At 42.9% G+C, this 12,224-nt stretch overlaps 6 protein-coding genes across 6 annotated transcripts in view; 1 reads left to right on the forward strand and 5 right to left on the reverse strand.

The window, feature by feature from the left end:
* The window catches only part of TREMEDRAFT_55941 (uncharacterized protein), a 1,986-nt gene extending 1,751 nt beyond the window's left edge, over nucleotides 1-235 (reverse strand). Inside the window, exon 1 of the mRNA XM_007000999.1 lies at nucleotides 111-235. Coding sequence (XP_007001061.1) covers nucleotides 111-222 — 112 coding nt within the window. The 5' untranslated portion in view covers nucleotides 223-235. The remainder of the gene's footprint in view (nucleotides 1-110) is intronic.
* Nucleotides 236-1,482: 1,247 nt separating this feature from the next.
* Nucleotides 1,483-2,527, reverse strand: TREMEDRAFT_55942 (uncharacterized protein; the record flags this gene model as incomplete). The annotated part of the gene is made up of 2 exons (XM_007001000.1): nucleotides 2,429-2,527; nucleotides 1,483-2,136 (listed from the first exon to the last, which is right to left on the reverse strand). Coding segments are annotated over exons 1-2 (695 nt in total), but the record flags the coding sequence as incomplete, so codon positions are not given.
* A 227-nt stretch (nucleotides 2,528-2,754) lies between these two features.
* Nucleotides 2,755-5,203, reverse strand: TREMEDRAFT_58647 (uncharacterized protein; the record flags this gene model as incomplete). The annotated part of the gene is made up of 4 exons (XM_007001288.1): nucleotides 2,755-3,459; nucleotides 3,585-3,848; nucleotides 3,936-4,506; nucleotides 4,572-5,203. 4 exons carry the CDS (start codon nucleotides 5,201-5,203, stop codon nucleotides 2,755-2,757), a joined length of 2,172 nt encoding a protein of 723 aa, XP_007001350.1.
* A 237-nt stretch (nucleotides 5,204-5,440) lies between these two features.
* Nucleotides 5,441-7,630, forward strand: TREMEDRAFT_70727 (uncharacterized protein; the record flags this gene model as incomplete). The annotated part of the gene is made up of 8 exons (XM_007001964.1): nucleotides 5,441-5,647; nucleotides 5,746-5,863; nucleotides 5,917-6,068; nucleotides 6,198-6,326; nucleotides 6,506-6,661; nucleotides 6,876-7,097; nucleotides 7,331-7,429; nucleotides 7,499-7,630. The coding sequence occupies exons 1-8, from the start codon at nucleotides 5,558-5,560 to the stop codon at nucleotides 7,628-7,630; spliced, it is 1,098 nt and encodes a 365-aa protein (XP_007002026.1). The 5' UTR covers nucleotides 5,441-5,557.
* Nucleotides 7,631-7,800: 170 nt separating this feature from the next.
* TREMEDRAFT_58649 (uncharacterized protein) lies at nucleotides 7,801-8,295 on the reverse strand (the record flags this gene model as incomplete). The annotated part of the gene is made up of 2 exons (XM_007001289.1): nucleotides 7,801-7,884; nucleotides 7,957-8,295. The coding sequence occupies 2 exons, from the start codon at nucleotides 8,293-8,295 to the stop codon at nucleotides 7,801-7,803; spliced, it is 423 nt and encodes a 140-aa protein (XP_007001351.1).
* Nucleotides 8,296-9,333: 1,038 nt separating this feature from the next.
* TREMEDRAFT_66902 (uncharacterized protein) lies at nucleotides 9,334-11,994 on the reverse strand (the record flags this gene model as incomplete). The annotated part of the gene is made up of 9 exons (XM_007001829.1): nucleotides 9,334-9,477; nucleotides 9,773-9,896; nucleotides 9,951-10,055; nucleotides 10,340-10,453; nucleotides 10,500-10,548; nucleotides 10,701-10,810; nucleotides 10,855-10,959; nucleotides 11,282-11,455; nucleotides 11,765-11,994. The coding sequence occupies 9 exons, from the start codon at nucleotides 11,992-11,994 to the stop codon at nucleotides 9,334-9,336; spliced, it is 1,155 nt and encodes a 384-aa protein (XP_007001891.1).
* Nucleotides 11,995-12,224: the final 230 nt, after the last annotated feature.

Raw genomic sequence — 12,224 nt, forward strand, 5'->3', positions numbered from 1 at the left:
AGAGTGGAGAGTGGAGAGAGAGAGAGGGGGGACGGGGAAACGGAGATAATGAGAAAAAGGGCAGGTTTTGGTGAGTGCAGGGAAGGGTGAGATAGTGGAGAGTACCCATTACTCGCTGAAAACAGCCGCATTACTGACCAACACACCAACTTCCCAAACCGTATCCTCTGACCCTGTCGTCTCCTTCCCACCCCTCAGCGACATCATAAGCAACATGGGCATGAGAGGAAATACCACATCGCTTTTCAATGCGTAAGGAGAGAGCATGTACACTGGCATCGACATGGTGTACATTGTCAAAGGGAGTAACCGGGCTGTGGGTGGGGGAATATTGGAAGGTAGTGCAGTTGCACCATGATACAGTCGAGTGGAGTAACTGCTAACGATGAGGATGATTGTAGTTGGTAAAAGGGTGAGTATGGTTGTCATTATTGTCCACTGTTCCGTCAAAATTCTTCCTTGCTCGTGAAAAAGTGCAACACCTACATGAGGTGTTCTGATTTTAGAAATGAAACGTAATATATCATCTAACTTATCGAGGAGGTCGTCTTCTGTCATATTTGTCACTTGGACTGGAATGGAGGTTAGGGTGTGATGAATATGAGGAAGGATTCGTTCTACTGGTGGGAACATCCAAGGGGCTCGACAAAGAAAGAGGGAGAAACTGAGAAATATGATGAGAGTCGTAAGTTTTATTGCGTGAAGTATCCTGATATAAGCGGATCAAAATGAGAGGTAAAGGGATGAAATTACCCTCTACGAACTCCAAGCCAAATACATTTGCCACTGAGGTATACTGCGAAGATAGGTGTAAAACATAATGCAAATGGGGAGGGAATGGAAGCAAGGGCTAAAATACAGCATGCGGGGATATCTCGATTGTTCTGAAGACAGGTGAGGGAGAATAAGACGAGAGAGAGGGAAATGTAGTATGCGTTATATGTTGATATAAGACCAAGAGGCGAAGTTCGAGTAAGATCCGAGGTAAGAGTTCCGTAGGCGTTGATGAGGAGAAAAACTGGGTTCAGAAGAATGGTGAGTATGCCCGTGATCTAGCATCAGCATTTACCTCCATGTCTTTCTCAATGTGTATGGGATCGTCAATGTCCAAAAAAATACAGCTGATTCCTTCGACAGCACACATAGTAGACGCTCAGTTCAGATTGACAGAAGGGTTTGAAGCATAGTGTTGGTATGACAAGATGACTTCATATTATGCGAATAGGAAACAATGATTATTTACTCACCTGTGTCCTACTACTCCTCCCTTCCCTCCTCCCTTCCCTAGTTAAACGAAATACAACTCCACTTGTCCACATAATCTCACCTATACCCCAACCATACCTTCTCACCCCATCTAGTATCCTCTCGACCGTAGGAAACTGTCTGAGTAGGGGTAACCATTCTCCCGATACCACTTGCCCGTCCTCACCAGAAGTCCAATTCTTCAAGAAAATGATACAAACATGTAACAATCCTACACCAATGAGCGCAATTGGTAATGCCCATTTAGACATATGAAGACTTGCCATCCATCTTAAATATCGACGTATGGGACTATCATATTTTTCACCTAAAAGAGTACTTTTTTCTCTCTTGACGATTTTCCTTCTTTCTCGTCTTTCCGCTCGTTGGGTTCTTGCGATATCTGTATCGTGGTGATCCGAACCATTAGAACCAGATTGGTCTAGTTGTTTGGAGGAATGGGAATTAGAATTAGCGTGAAGATATCGAGGATCGAAATGTTGAGAGGATTGAAAATCCGGATTGAAAGATGGTTTAGAGGGTCCTGGGATATTTGAAGTGTCTTTGGAAATTGTATCATATCTCGGGTTTTCATAGTTGTTAGAGAGAAATGGAAGATTCCGATTCGAAGTGGAAGTTGTATGAGTAGATGAAAGATTTGGAGAATGAGTAGATACTGGGGCGAATGGACTTGAAAACGAATGTCGATCAGTTGAAGAATGCCTCAAGACACTAGGTCTAGAGGAAGTGGAAGATAAACTTCGTAATTTAGGAATGGGAGATGGAGAGAACCTATTGGATCTTGATTGTGGATGAGTGAAATGAGAAAGTTGTGAAGAATTTGATAACTGAGTTGAATGTGAGAATACAGAGTCAAGATCTGTTTCACTCCTAACATCCCTGTCAGCTTGAACTAGTACTGTTCGTCCGCTCTCTGAACACGGGGTAACAACCTGGGGGAGGTTAGGATAAATCAGGATATCCTCTGATCTTTAGGTATACCTCAGCACTCCAGGAATATACCCCCATGTGACCTTGAAGAGACAAGTGGGAGATAGGTCATGTTTCAGACGATAGTGGAGACGAGACGTTGGGCGAAAGAGAGAGGTTAGTCGGCGGTCGGCAATCGGCATAGAGGGTAGAGGTAGTGGTGGTGGTGGAGAGGTGAGTGAGGAAGACTCACTCGACTATACTACCTCTACGACGTAAAGCCTTTGTAGCTAAATAACGATCATAAGATCTTCGAGGCATGATAATCTATATGTTGATAGAGTGATAAAGAAGGAGACATGTAAAAACCAAAGTCAAAGATGTGTAGTGGCGACTTGATACCTTGCTGAGATGACGTCTGACTCGGCTACATTTCCATGTGTCTGGGTACATGATCAACCACATTGACAACTTTACACCATGTGATCTGGGGCGTACTCGACACGAGGTATGATATCACCATTCATTTCCAAGGTTGATACTCGAGACCACAAAACTACAAGACCTACTACATCTCATCTACAATTGTCCCCATACCGTCCCTTCCCTCTCCAAAGATTTCTTCTCCCCTTCAATACTCAATTGACTCGAGTCAAACCCTATTTCTCCCGGTCCACGCCAAATGGACAACATGACCTCTGTCGCCTTTTCCTTTTCTCCGGTAGTGAGACAACTTCGTAGTTCTAGATAAGCTTTGGTGAATGAATTACCCTCTGGAAGAGTTTTTCCTACGTTTGAATAAACTTCCGAACATTGTTCCCTCCGTTTTTCCTTTTCTTCAGAAGAGATGTTCATACCCATACATAAAGTGTATAACACTCCTATGACTGCGCGTAGTTGTTGAACGGCCGAAAGGAAAGAAATTGGGACTTTGTATTTTGTCCCAAGAAGGAACAACTCGACAGCTTTACAGCTTGATGTGTAAAGGGTTTGTAGGGTTTCTGAAGAGATGGTGGGTGATAATGGCGATGGAGCGTATAAAGTGGATAAAGCTGAATGGTATTGAAGTTCGAAATATGCATGAGAGGAAAGGTCGATTGTATGATTTGAAGAAGGGATGGAGGGGAGCCAACCGTCTAATTTGATACGTAACGAGAGTAAACGTTGTGGAGCATCGTCTTTGAAGACGGAAGGTCGACTGAGGGTGGAAGTGATTTCTCCTAGTAATCGACGATAATCGATGGTGCGTGTGGTGAGTGATATGGAGAATGTGTCCGTGGGCATCTATCAAAATGAGAATCGTTCCGTATTTCAATGACATATAAGGGACCTGGGAAGGAGGGGGAGGGCCGATTGTTTAGGGTACAAGGGAGAGCAGGTGATAGTGAAAGAGAGACGAGTTAACTCACCTCGACAGTGATGATATCATCGGATATGGCCAATGGTCGGTTCAAGGTGTACGCGACTAAATGTTCGAGGTTGTAAACCGCCCAGAAAAGCTTTTTTCTTTGTTCGACAGCATCGGAACTGAGCTTGTCATCGGCTTCACATGATCGGTGAAGGTTCAGAGCGGTAGCCACTCGAACAGCTAGCCCAACCACATGCCAAAGTGGTGCAGCAGAAGTGTCTAGTGTTGAGTAAATAGCAAGAAGCATCAGACTTTGCAAGCAAATCTCTTTATCAGCTCATTATCTCCTTACCGAAGCATAATTACAAAAGCGTAGTATTTGAAGGTGACACTAGAAAGAAAATTGACTCACTATATCTTCCGCATTCAGAGCAAACTTCAAACTAGATTTTGCTCTTTCGAACAACTCTTTTGAACTTCCCTTCACCCCGTCCTGTTGCTGACGTAATGCCATCCCGATAGCAGTGACCATCAAGAAAACGAATTCCCTCCTTTTCTCTTCCACCGGCATGATCGACTCTGTGAAAGTATATAGAACGCTCATGTTAGCCCCAAATTCAACTGGATCCAAAAATGGGTATGACATCTCGGTGTGAGCGAAAAATGCGTTTTCCGCTTCTCTAGCAAGTTCAAACGCAGGAAGTTGTAAACCTGTGACTGATGATTTGAGATCGGAAGAAATAGCCGACTGAACCTGGTAATTCGTTCGCATAGCAATGACGGTCTGTGCCAGGGTGGAAAGATCCGATGGGATATCATTGTCGAATTCTAAATTATGATCCGGCTGTGTCGATTCTGGAGGAGGAAAAGGTTCATTACGTTCGTAAGTCGAAACGAGCAATTCAAGATGATGTATTCTTTCTTCAGCCGTAGCTAATTGTGTGGCTATTTCTTGTTTCTCAGACTTTAAGATTTGAACAAAACTAAACCCATCAACATCAGAAAACAAAAATAGCAAGGAAGGAAATGAAATGAAATGAAAACTCACGCTGAAGTAGCAGGAGTCAATTCGAAAACACAAGGAACATCAGCTTTTGTACAACCCATACATCTAGGTTTGTTGGTATCGCATTTCCTCTTGATCCTATGACATCTAACACAAGCTTGAGAGGCGTTAGGACCAGGATGAACGAAAACAGGTCCTAATTTAGGATCTTGACTCGGATGACTATATTCAACTTCTCCTTCAGGTAAATCAGGTTCTGTATGTGCATGTCTTGTTCTTGTTTTCTTCTTTTTGACAGGTCTTTCATCTTCAACATTCCTTGACGATTCACCTTCTATACCAGCCACACCATCGATTTGAGTTTCTTCGTTCTGAGGAGGCTGGAAATCAATTTGAGAAGTATCCGTTGGGTTTTCAGGTTCGTATCCTTCTTCCCAAGGAAGTCTAGGGACACCATCAGGAGGTATGTCATATGATTCTGTTGAGGGAGGAGGAGTTTTACGTTTCCTATGCACGGGATCGGGTTGACCTTCAGCACCTAGAAGTTCGGGGGCGATGTCGAGTCCATAGGGATCAACAAGGGCGTGAAGGGTAGCATCTGATAGATGTTGATCGTAGTTTTGCTGGGTATGTTGAGGGTGTGAGTCAGGAGTTGGCTCTGGAGGATGGGACATGGTGAACAGGGTGGTTCAGGATGGCGGCGAGCACCGTGGGTATGATGAGGAATGGTTAAAGGCGGAGCATGCCGGGGGCGGGGGGAAGAAGAAGGAAGGGTCGGAGATGAAACAGGGGGGTGTGGGGAGTGATAAGTGATACCCCACGTGGCATTAAACCACTTCGGGATCCTTCCGTGATTTCCGAGCGAAGTAACGTCACATGGTGTTCTTTTTTTTCAATCCCTCTGTATATACAGTGGACCATCTCATTCCTCTTCCTATATACCCTCTGTCTGATCAGTGTCTTATACCACTTTCATACTCGTCTTGAATCGTAACCTCCGTCTTCTGTGTCTTTGTGAACAAGTCAAGATGACCGCCAACGGTACTAGCAAACCCCTTGAAATCCTCTTGATCGGTCTCGGTTCGGTAGGATCCGTCTATGCTTATTGTCTTGAGAATGTGAGTACTTCAATCCTTCTTTCTCTTCTCCTCGTTCTTCTCCTATCTCACCCCTCGCCTGCACTCAATGTAGTACGCACAACATCGCTGACATCCAGGCTGGAAGAGCCCGCGTGACAGCTGTCGCACGGTCCAATTACAAACTTTACACTACCACCGGTGTCACACTCAAAACTAACCAATTCGGGACTATCGAAAATTGGCGTCCTTACAAAGGTCAGCTCTCAGCTCCACCTCTACAGATAAATGGCTTCAAGCTGATGAAACAGTCGTCAAATCTCAGGAAGAAGCTCTGGCCGGGGATGTGAAATATGATTATTGTTTGATCACTACGAAATGTTTGCCTGATGTCAATCCGACAAGCAAGTTGGTCGAGCCGGTTATAAACAGTGGAAAGGTCGGAGCTTTTGTCCTCGTTCAGGTGAGTCTTTTATTTCATCTCAGACCCTCCATCTCTTTCACTCTGCCGAGTCAATCTGAAGGAAAGTATGTGAGGCAGGATATCTCTGTTATCTTAGAAACCGCAACAAGTTGCAAAGCTGACAGGTAGAACGGTTTGGATGTGGAAGTAGATTTATACGAAGCAGTTAAAGAAACGAATATTCCCATCGTATCAAGTTGTATCTGGATTGGAATTATGACTTCTCCTGATGGTGGGATCGTACATTGGGGTGGTGGGGTATGTCTCTTCTTTTCCTTATCTTTCCTCCCTCCTGTCATATATCACGGTCTATCGAACCGCGTGTACGTGGTCTTTCCCGGTATTCCCTTGCTCCTTAATTGGATTTGCGGTGATCGGATTTTGGTACTTTCTTTCCAGGCTTTCTTGTGTAGGTGAGGTGTATGCTGATTTGAAAGGGGACAGCAGTTATGGGAATTTATCCTCCTGCTGCAGTAAATGAAATCCCTAATGAAACGAGCAAATCCGCATTGGAAATTTGGTACGCTGCGACCGAAGGGACTGGTTTGGGTGCGAAAATTGCGGACAATATAAAATCTGTACGATTCACAAAGGTCAGTTCTATAACGTCCCCGTACACGCAACGCGCGGATTTCTCATCAAGAGCACCCATTTGGTATTCAAATGACATTCCTCCATTCTGTGTTCATGCTTTTGAGTGGTATCACTCATCCTCTCTTCGGCGATTAGCTTTGCTAACCCCCGTATGATATTGCCACGAGACAATCCTGATCGTACAATTGTAGATGCTGACAGCTGACGACATAGAACATTGGTAACGTAATGTTCTCCTCCCTTCAATCATTGACACGTACCACTTCCGAAGTATTTGATCCACTCCCACCTTCCATCCAAGCGCATGTAAAAGCGTACATGCACGAGATATTGGAAGTAGGGTTCAAATCTGGGTTATTGTACAAGGGAGCACCATTTTGGCCCTCTGGAAATCCCTTAGGAAGTTTAGACGAACTCGCAGAGTCTACTTGGGATGTGAGTCCATCTGGTCTCGGTTTCAATTCCCCTCCATTCACTTCACCGAGCATTTCCATGAAAACGAATTATGAAGTTCCGAATAGTGTCCTCACTCTCGTCGTTCTCGTAATCGTCCTACTTTATCTCAGCCTCCTTTTCGTTTTTTCTCTTGATGGAGTATCATCCCTCCATCCTGCCCGTCACTCTATGCAAGATCTGAGAAGTAAACGAGATCATACTGAAATCACTAGTTCATAACACGAGCAGCGGCTGCTGTAGCCTCAGGTCAAACCACCCATCGTATGTCAATGACGATTGATGTCGATCTTGGTCGACCGATAGAAGTAGAGGTAAGTTCAAAATACTCCACTTTCTTCTCCGTCCATGTAGTAGGTGTGAATGGTGATACTAATTTGCAGGTCATAGTCGGTAGTGTATTACGCTTAGCTGAAGAATACAAAGTTGATACTCCTCGTCTTGGATTGATTTACGCTTTGTTAAAAGCTTTACAAGGGGATTTAGTATCAAAACAGAAATCTAGAATTGCATGAGGGTGTCAAGGTTTTATCCGTGTCTAGAGTAAAATATCTAGTGAGGAGTCATAATCATCTTGATATATAAAATAGAATATCTATCCTTATCATTTTGATCTTGATAATCTTTGATATTTACTTGAATGATAGAAGGTATATAAGTACATACTGTAGATGGGTTTTTTGTTTCATACTTGATGCATACTAATTTGCATCTCAAACCTCTCTCTTCCATCTGGTACTTGATCTGATCTGGGAGTAATTATCCTATTCTATATTCGATATTGAATATGAATAATATGGATAATATGATTGGTTTACTAATGTTCATACCAACTACTAACTCTCCTTTCCCATTTTTTCCTCTTTAACCCGGCACTATCTCCACTAACGGTATCATCATTGAAACCCTCTTCCTCCCCATCTTCTTCCAGTTCAGCTCCTTGTTCTTTTACCTCCACACTTGCAGTGCCAACAGACATAGCATCCTGCATATGACTCCAAGCACAAGGTCCACAACATAAAACAGTATCACCAGGCGATCCAAGACCATGATGCCAATGATCTCCTCTAACTTGATTCCCACAAGTTAAACATGAAAGAGCAAAAAAAGAAGCACAAGATCGAATATGATTCTTTTGGTTCATATCACTTTGATTAGATATATTCATAAAAGTTGACATACCTTCTTCTCTCATGAGTCTCTGTTCTCCAAAAGACCTACCATCCCCAAGAAAACCTTCATCCCTCGAAGGTCTTCTAAAAGTTGAAGTAGAATAACGGTTCGGGGGAGAAAAAAGAGAATGATAAGTAGAACTTGTTGGACTGGAGATAATAGGTGAAAATAAAGAATCAGGTGTTGAGAAATGACATAGTTCATATTGAAAATGAGTAAAATAATCTTTTTCTTGTTCCGGTGTGAACGACAGGATCGTTTTTACAGGATCATCTCCTTTATTAATATATTGAGAGGGTTGTGATGTTAGAATTGTGTTGTTGTTGAGTTGAAGATCATCGGGAAATGTGTATCCTTGATGAGTCATATTGGTATAATTCAAGAGTTGATTTGGAAATTTCAAACGTCTTGTGAAAGTCAAATTATGTGTGTAAACGAGTGATGGGCAGTTGAGGAAGACTGGAAAGATAATTATCTGTTTATCTGTTCAGATGGATGATAGATGATAGTCAGTTGTATGAGAGATTAGATGCCTTAGAGGGGTTTTATAAGGATTAAACGAAGTGATGTGATATATGAGGAAATCATTTGTCAGAGAAGAGGAAAGGGAAGAAAGGAAATGAAAGGATGTGATAGGTCAGAGATCAGGTGTCTTCGTAGAAAACGTCATTGGTCACGCGACTTGCCTTCTTGTCAATACCGTTCAAATCCCTTCATAGTGAGGACACTCGAAGGGTGGATATAAATATGGGGATAGATGATGTTAGAGAGTAAGAAATAACATACTGTACTCGAGTAAAAGACAGATGGGAAGTTAAGAATATCAAAAAGTTAGAAGGTCAGAATTGACAAGTCAAACAGTTGAAGCATGGAGCATGGAGCTTGAAAGACTAAAGTGGTTTTTCGTCTTTGCAGAACTTTGAATCATCAGTGACAACTTTCAGGATACAAGAGTCAAAATTGAAATATTGGGAAGGATGAAAATGAAAATCACTCAAATATTTGTACATACTCAATGCAAGAAAATCAACCAAACCTATTCACACTAAGCTTCCAACTTGATACCTTTCTTCTCACGGAGACGAGCGCTACTTGCCGAAGCAGAGTTTTTGAGATACCAAGTCATTTCGTATGTTTTTGCGGCATCTTCGAAAGAAGATAAAATACGATTATCCGCTGGGTTTTCGATCTGTCCATAAGTAACGATTCTCCTTCTACAACTATCATCCAATCTCTCGATGATATCGACGCTTTGAATAGGATGTTCTAGATCCTCACTTCACCTCATCAATGGTATTATGATGAGGTTCAAGCGATGTCCAGTCACAAAGCTGAGGGATACAGCGCAGGAGTTAAGGAGAAATATCCTTAACGAGAATGAGATTGAACAACCATATGAGATGAGATGAGATGAGGTAGGTAGGGAGAGAAACCAGAAAGAAGTGAGGGACTATCAAAGGAGCTATGGAAGAGACTAAACTCACAGCATCGATAAACGCATCCATCTCAGTTTGATAAGGATCATCCCCCATAATCTGAATAACCTCAGGAATATCACTCCCAGGTTTCCTGACGGAAATCGAAGGTACTCCGAAAGGATCTTGCAGACTTTTTTAAAAATCAGCTTCCTACACGATTATACCGATGTTGAGATATACTCACATGAGTTGATGTCCGTCCGCATAGACTTCGATTTCGATAGCGTAATCTACACCTTGGAGAAGAGTACCATGGACGAAAGTACCAACGGCTCCTGATTCGTATTTCCTGTTTGGTCAGCAACAAGCAAGTATATCCCCATCATCCTTGTCCTTGCTACATACTCGCTTCTGCCTTTTACCATCTATTTGCTTCCAGGATGTGTGCGGCGGAAGATCATGTCATCTGAAGAGGGAAAACAATAAAGAGAGAGAGCGTCTCTCCGCTTTGCTTTTGCGAGAAGGAAAGTACGGGGAAGGGGTGGAGCAATGCATTTAGTGGCTGAGGAAGGTATTCAGAAAGAAGGGGTAATGTAAATGTTGTGGGGAATGAAGAAGAAGGCGGAGACTTACCAAGTAGCAGAAGTAGCACGAGGAACTCTGTGTGCTAAGGGAATACCTTCCTCGCTAAAAGACAACTTGGAAAGATTCGCAGCGGGTTTTTCATAGGCTTCCAAAGCATGAGCTCTATCTATATAAGTCATATTTTCCCACCAAATGAGGAACAACTCACTGCATGGTATCTGTGTCGATATCACCTCCGAAGAATCGAGACAAGTCGCCTAACCATCAGATTTGTTCCATACGTGAACCTGTCGAGTGTGACTGCATAGCGGCCGATGAAGCAGAGAGAAGCAGAGATGAAAAGTTGGAAGGTGATGTGTTGGATACCGATATCTCTAAGGGGTGATTATGGAAGAAAATGTAGACATACACAAATGCGTCCCTTGTTCCAAAATAGGTCCATGAGATTTAGATACGTCCCACCAATCAGACAAGTAGGCTAATTCGTATGCACCAAAGTATCTAGCAACAGTGGCCATCCTGATTATTTAGCTTTATAGACATTTAAAAATGGGGATACTTACACGGTGAGATGGTTTTCTTCCAGAATACGTTTCATTTCCCTAGCTCCACGAACGTATCGGAGTACGTAGCTGATGATCAGTGCTGACTCCTCATTATGACCGTCCCTGCCCTCGGAGTGACTTTACTCAAGAATAAAAAGTCATTCTATAATGTCCATCGAGAAGATACCACCAATCAGGTATGAGGGTCTCGATGTAAAGTACGTTTCCCACCAGTGAATTGAGTAATTTGCACCCTCGCTGATAAACGCGGAAGTTACAACGGTCAAGAAGCAAGCACATCTCAGGACTGATGGAATGATGATGATAGCAATACGACGAGTGGAGAAAAGTAAGAAGGGAGACGTGAGAAAACCGGAAAAGTGACAAGGAAAACGTGAGAGAAGTCACTCACCCTACAGACACTATCCCTTTATGTTTCTTCAACATCTCCCCGATGGCTTTAGCATCCTCCACACTTTTTTCCCAAGGTGCATTGGTTGCAACCGGTTTCTCTAAGAAAATGTTGGCTTCGGGAAAAGCGGTGACTAGCTGGACTTCGAGATCTTTACCGGGTTCTAGAGAACCTCTCCATCTAGGTGGAGTAGCTACGAAGATTGCCCTAGGGGTAAGTAAGGGTTCTTATGCATACCCTCTCTTCTCATACCCACTTCTCTTACTCCGTCGTAGTATCCCGCAGTATATTCCGAAGGCTGAAGTGATCCTATTGGGACAAAGCGAGATGAGAATGGTTGAGGATGAGAGATGTGGACAAAGATGATTTAAGAAAAAAAGATTTCAGGAGGAAAGTGGTGAGAAAGAAAGACGTAAGTAGGAAAGTTTAGGGAGAAAGGTGTAAGAAAGAACAATATGGAGCAGAAAGATGTGATGGAAGAAAGATAAGAGGAAGATGAAACGTTATACGACTTACTTAGGAGCCAAAACTTTTCCAGCATCTACCAACTCTTTATACGCTTTAACACTAGGAACAATGACCGTTTCCTCATAAGCACTCTTCACGAAAGTAGCTCTTTTCTTTGCTAAAGCAGCTTCGGCAACTTTAGGGTTTATATCTACAATAGCTTGAACTTTAAGTCTTGGTCCAAGACGGTTTTCAAGACGAAGAGCTATATTCCATGGTCCTTCATTCGTACCGAACATTGCCTGAAGGTCAATTTCTGTTTCTTCTTACTTGTTTCCCATTACGCTTTCCCCATGTTTCCGTCTTTTCGTCCCTTTCGTCTTTTACGTCCCTCAAACTAGGAGATTATAATCACAAATGTTTTCGATCACTCCCTCGGATTTCTTGGGATAAGATTCGAAAGGAGAAAAGGGGAAATGAACAAGAGAAGTCACAACTCGATATTCAATCCAGGTGGAAGGGTAAAAAG

This window comes from Tremella mesenterica (assembly GCF_000271645.1).
Source record: "Tremella mesenterica DSM 1558 unplaced genomic scaffold TREMEscaffold_1, whole genome shotgun sequence".
Taxonomy (NCBI): Eukaryota; Fungi; Basidiomycota; class Tremellomycetes; order Tremellales; family Tremellaceae; genus Tremella; species Tremella mesenterica.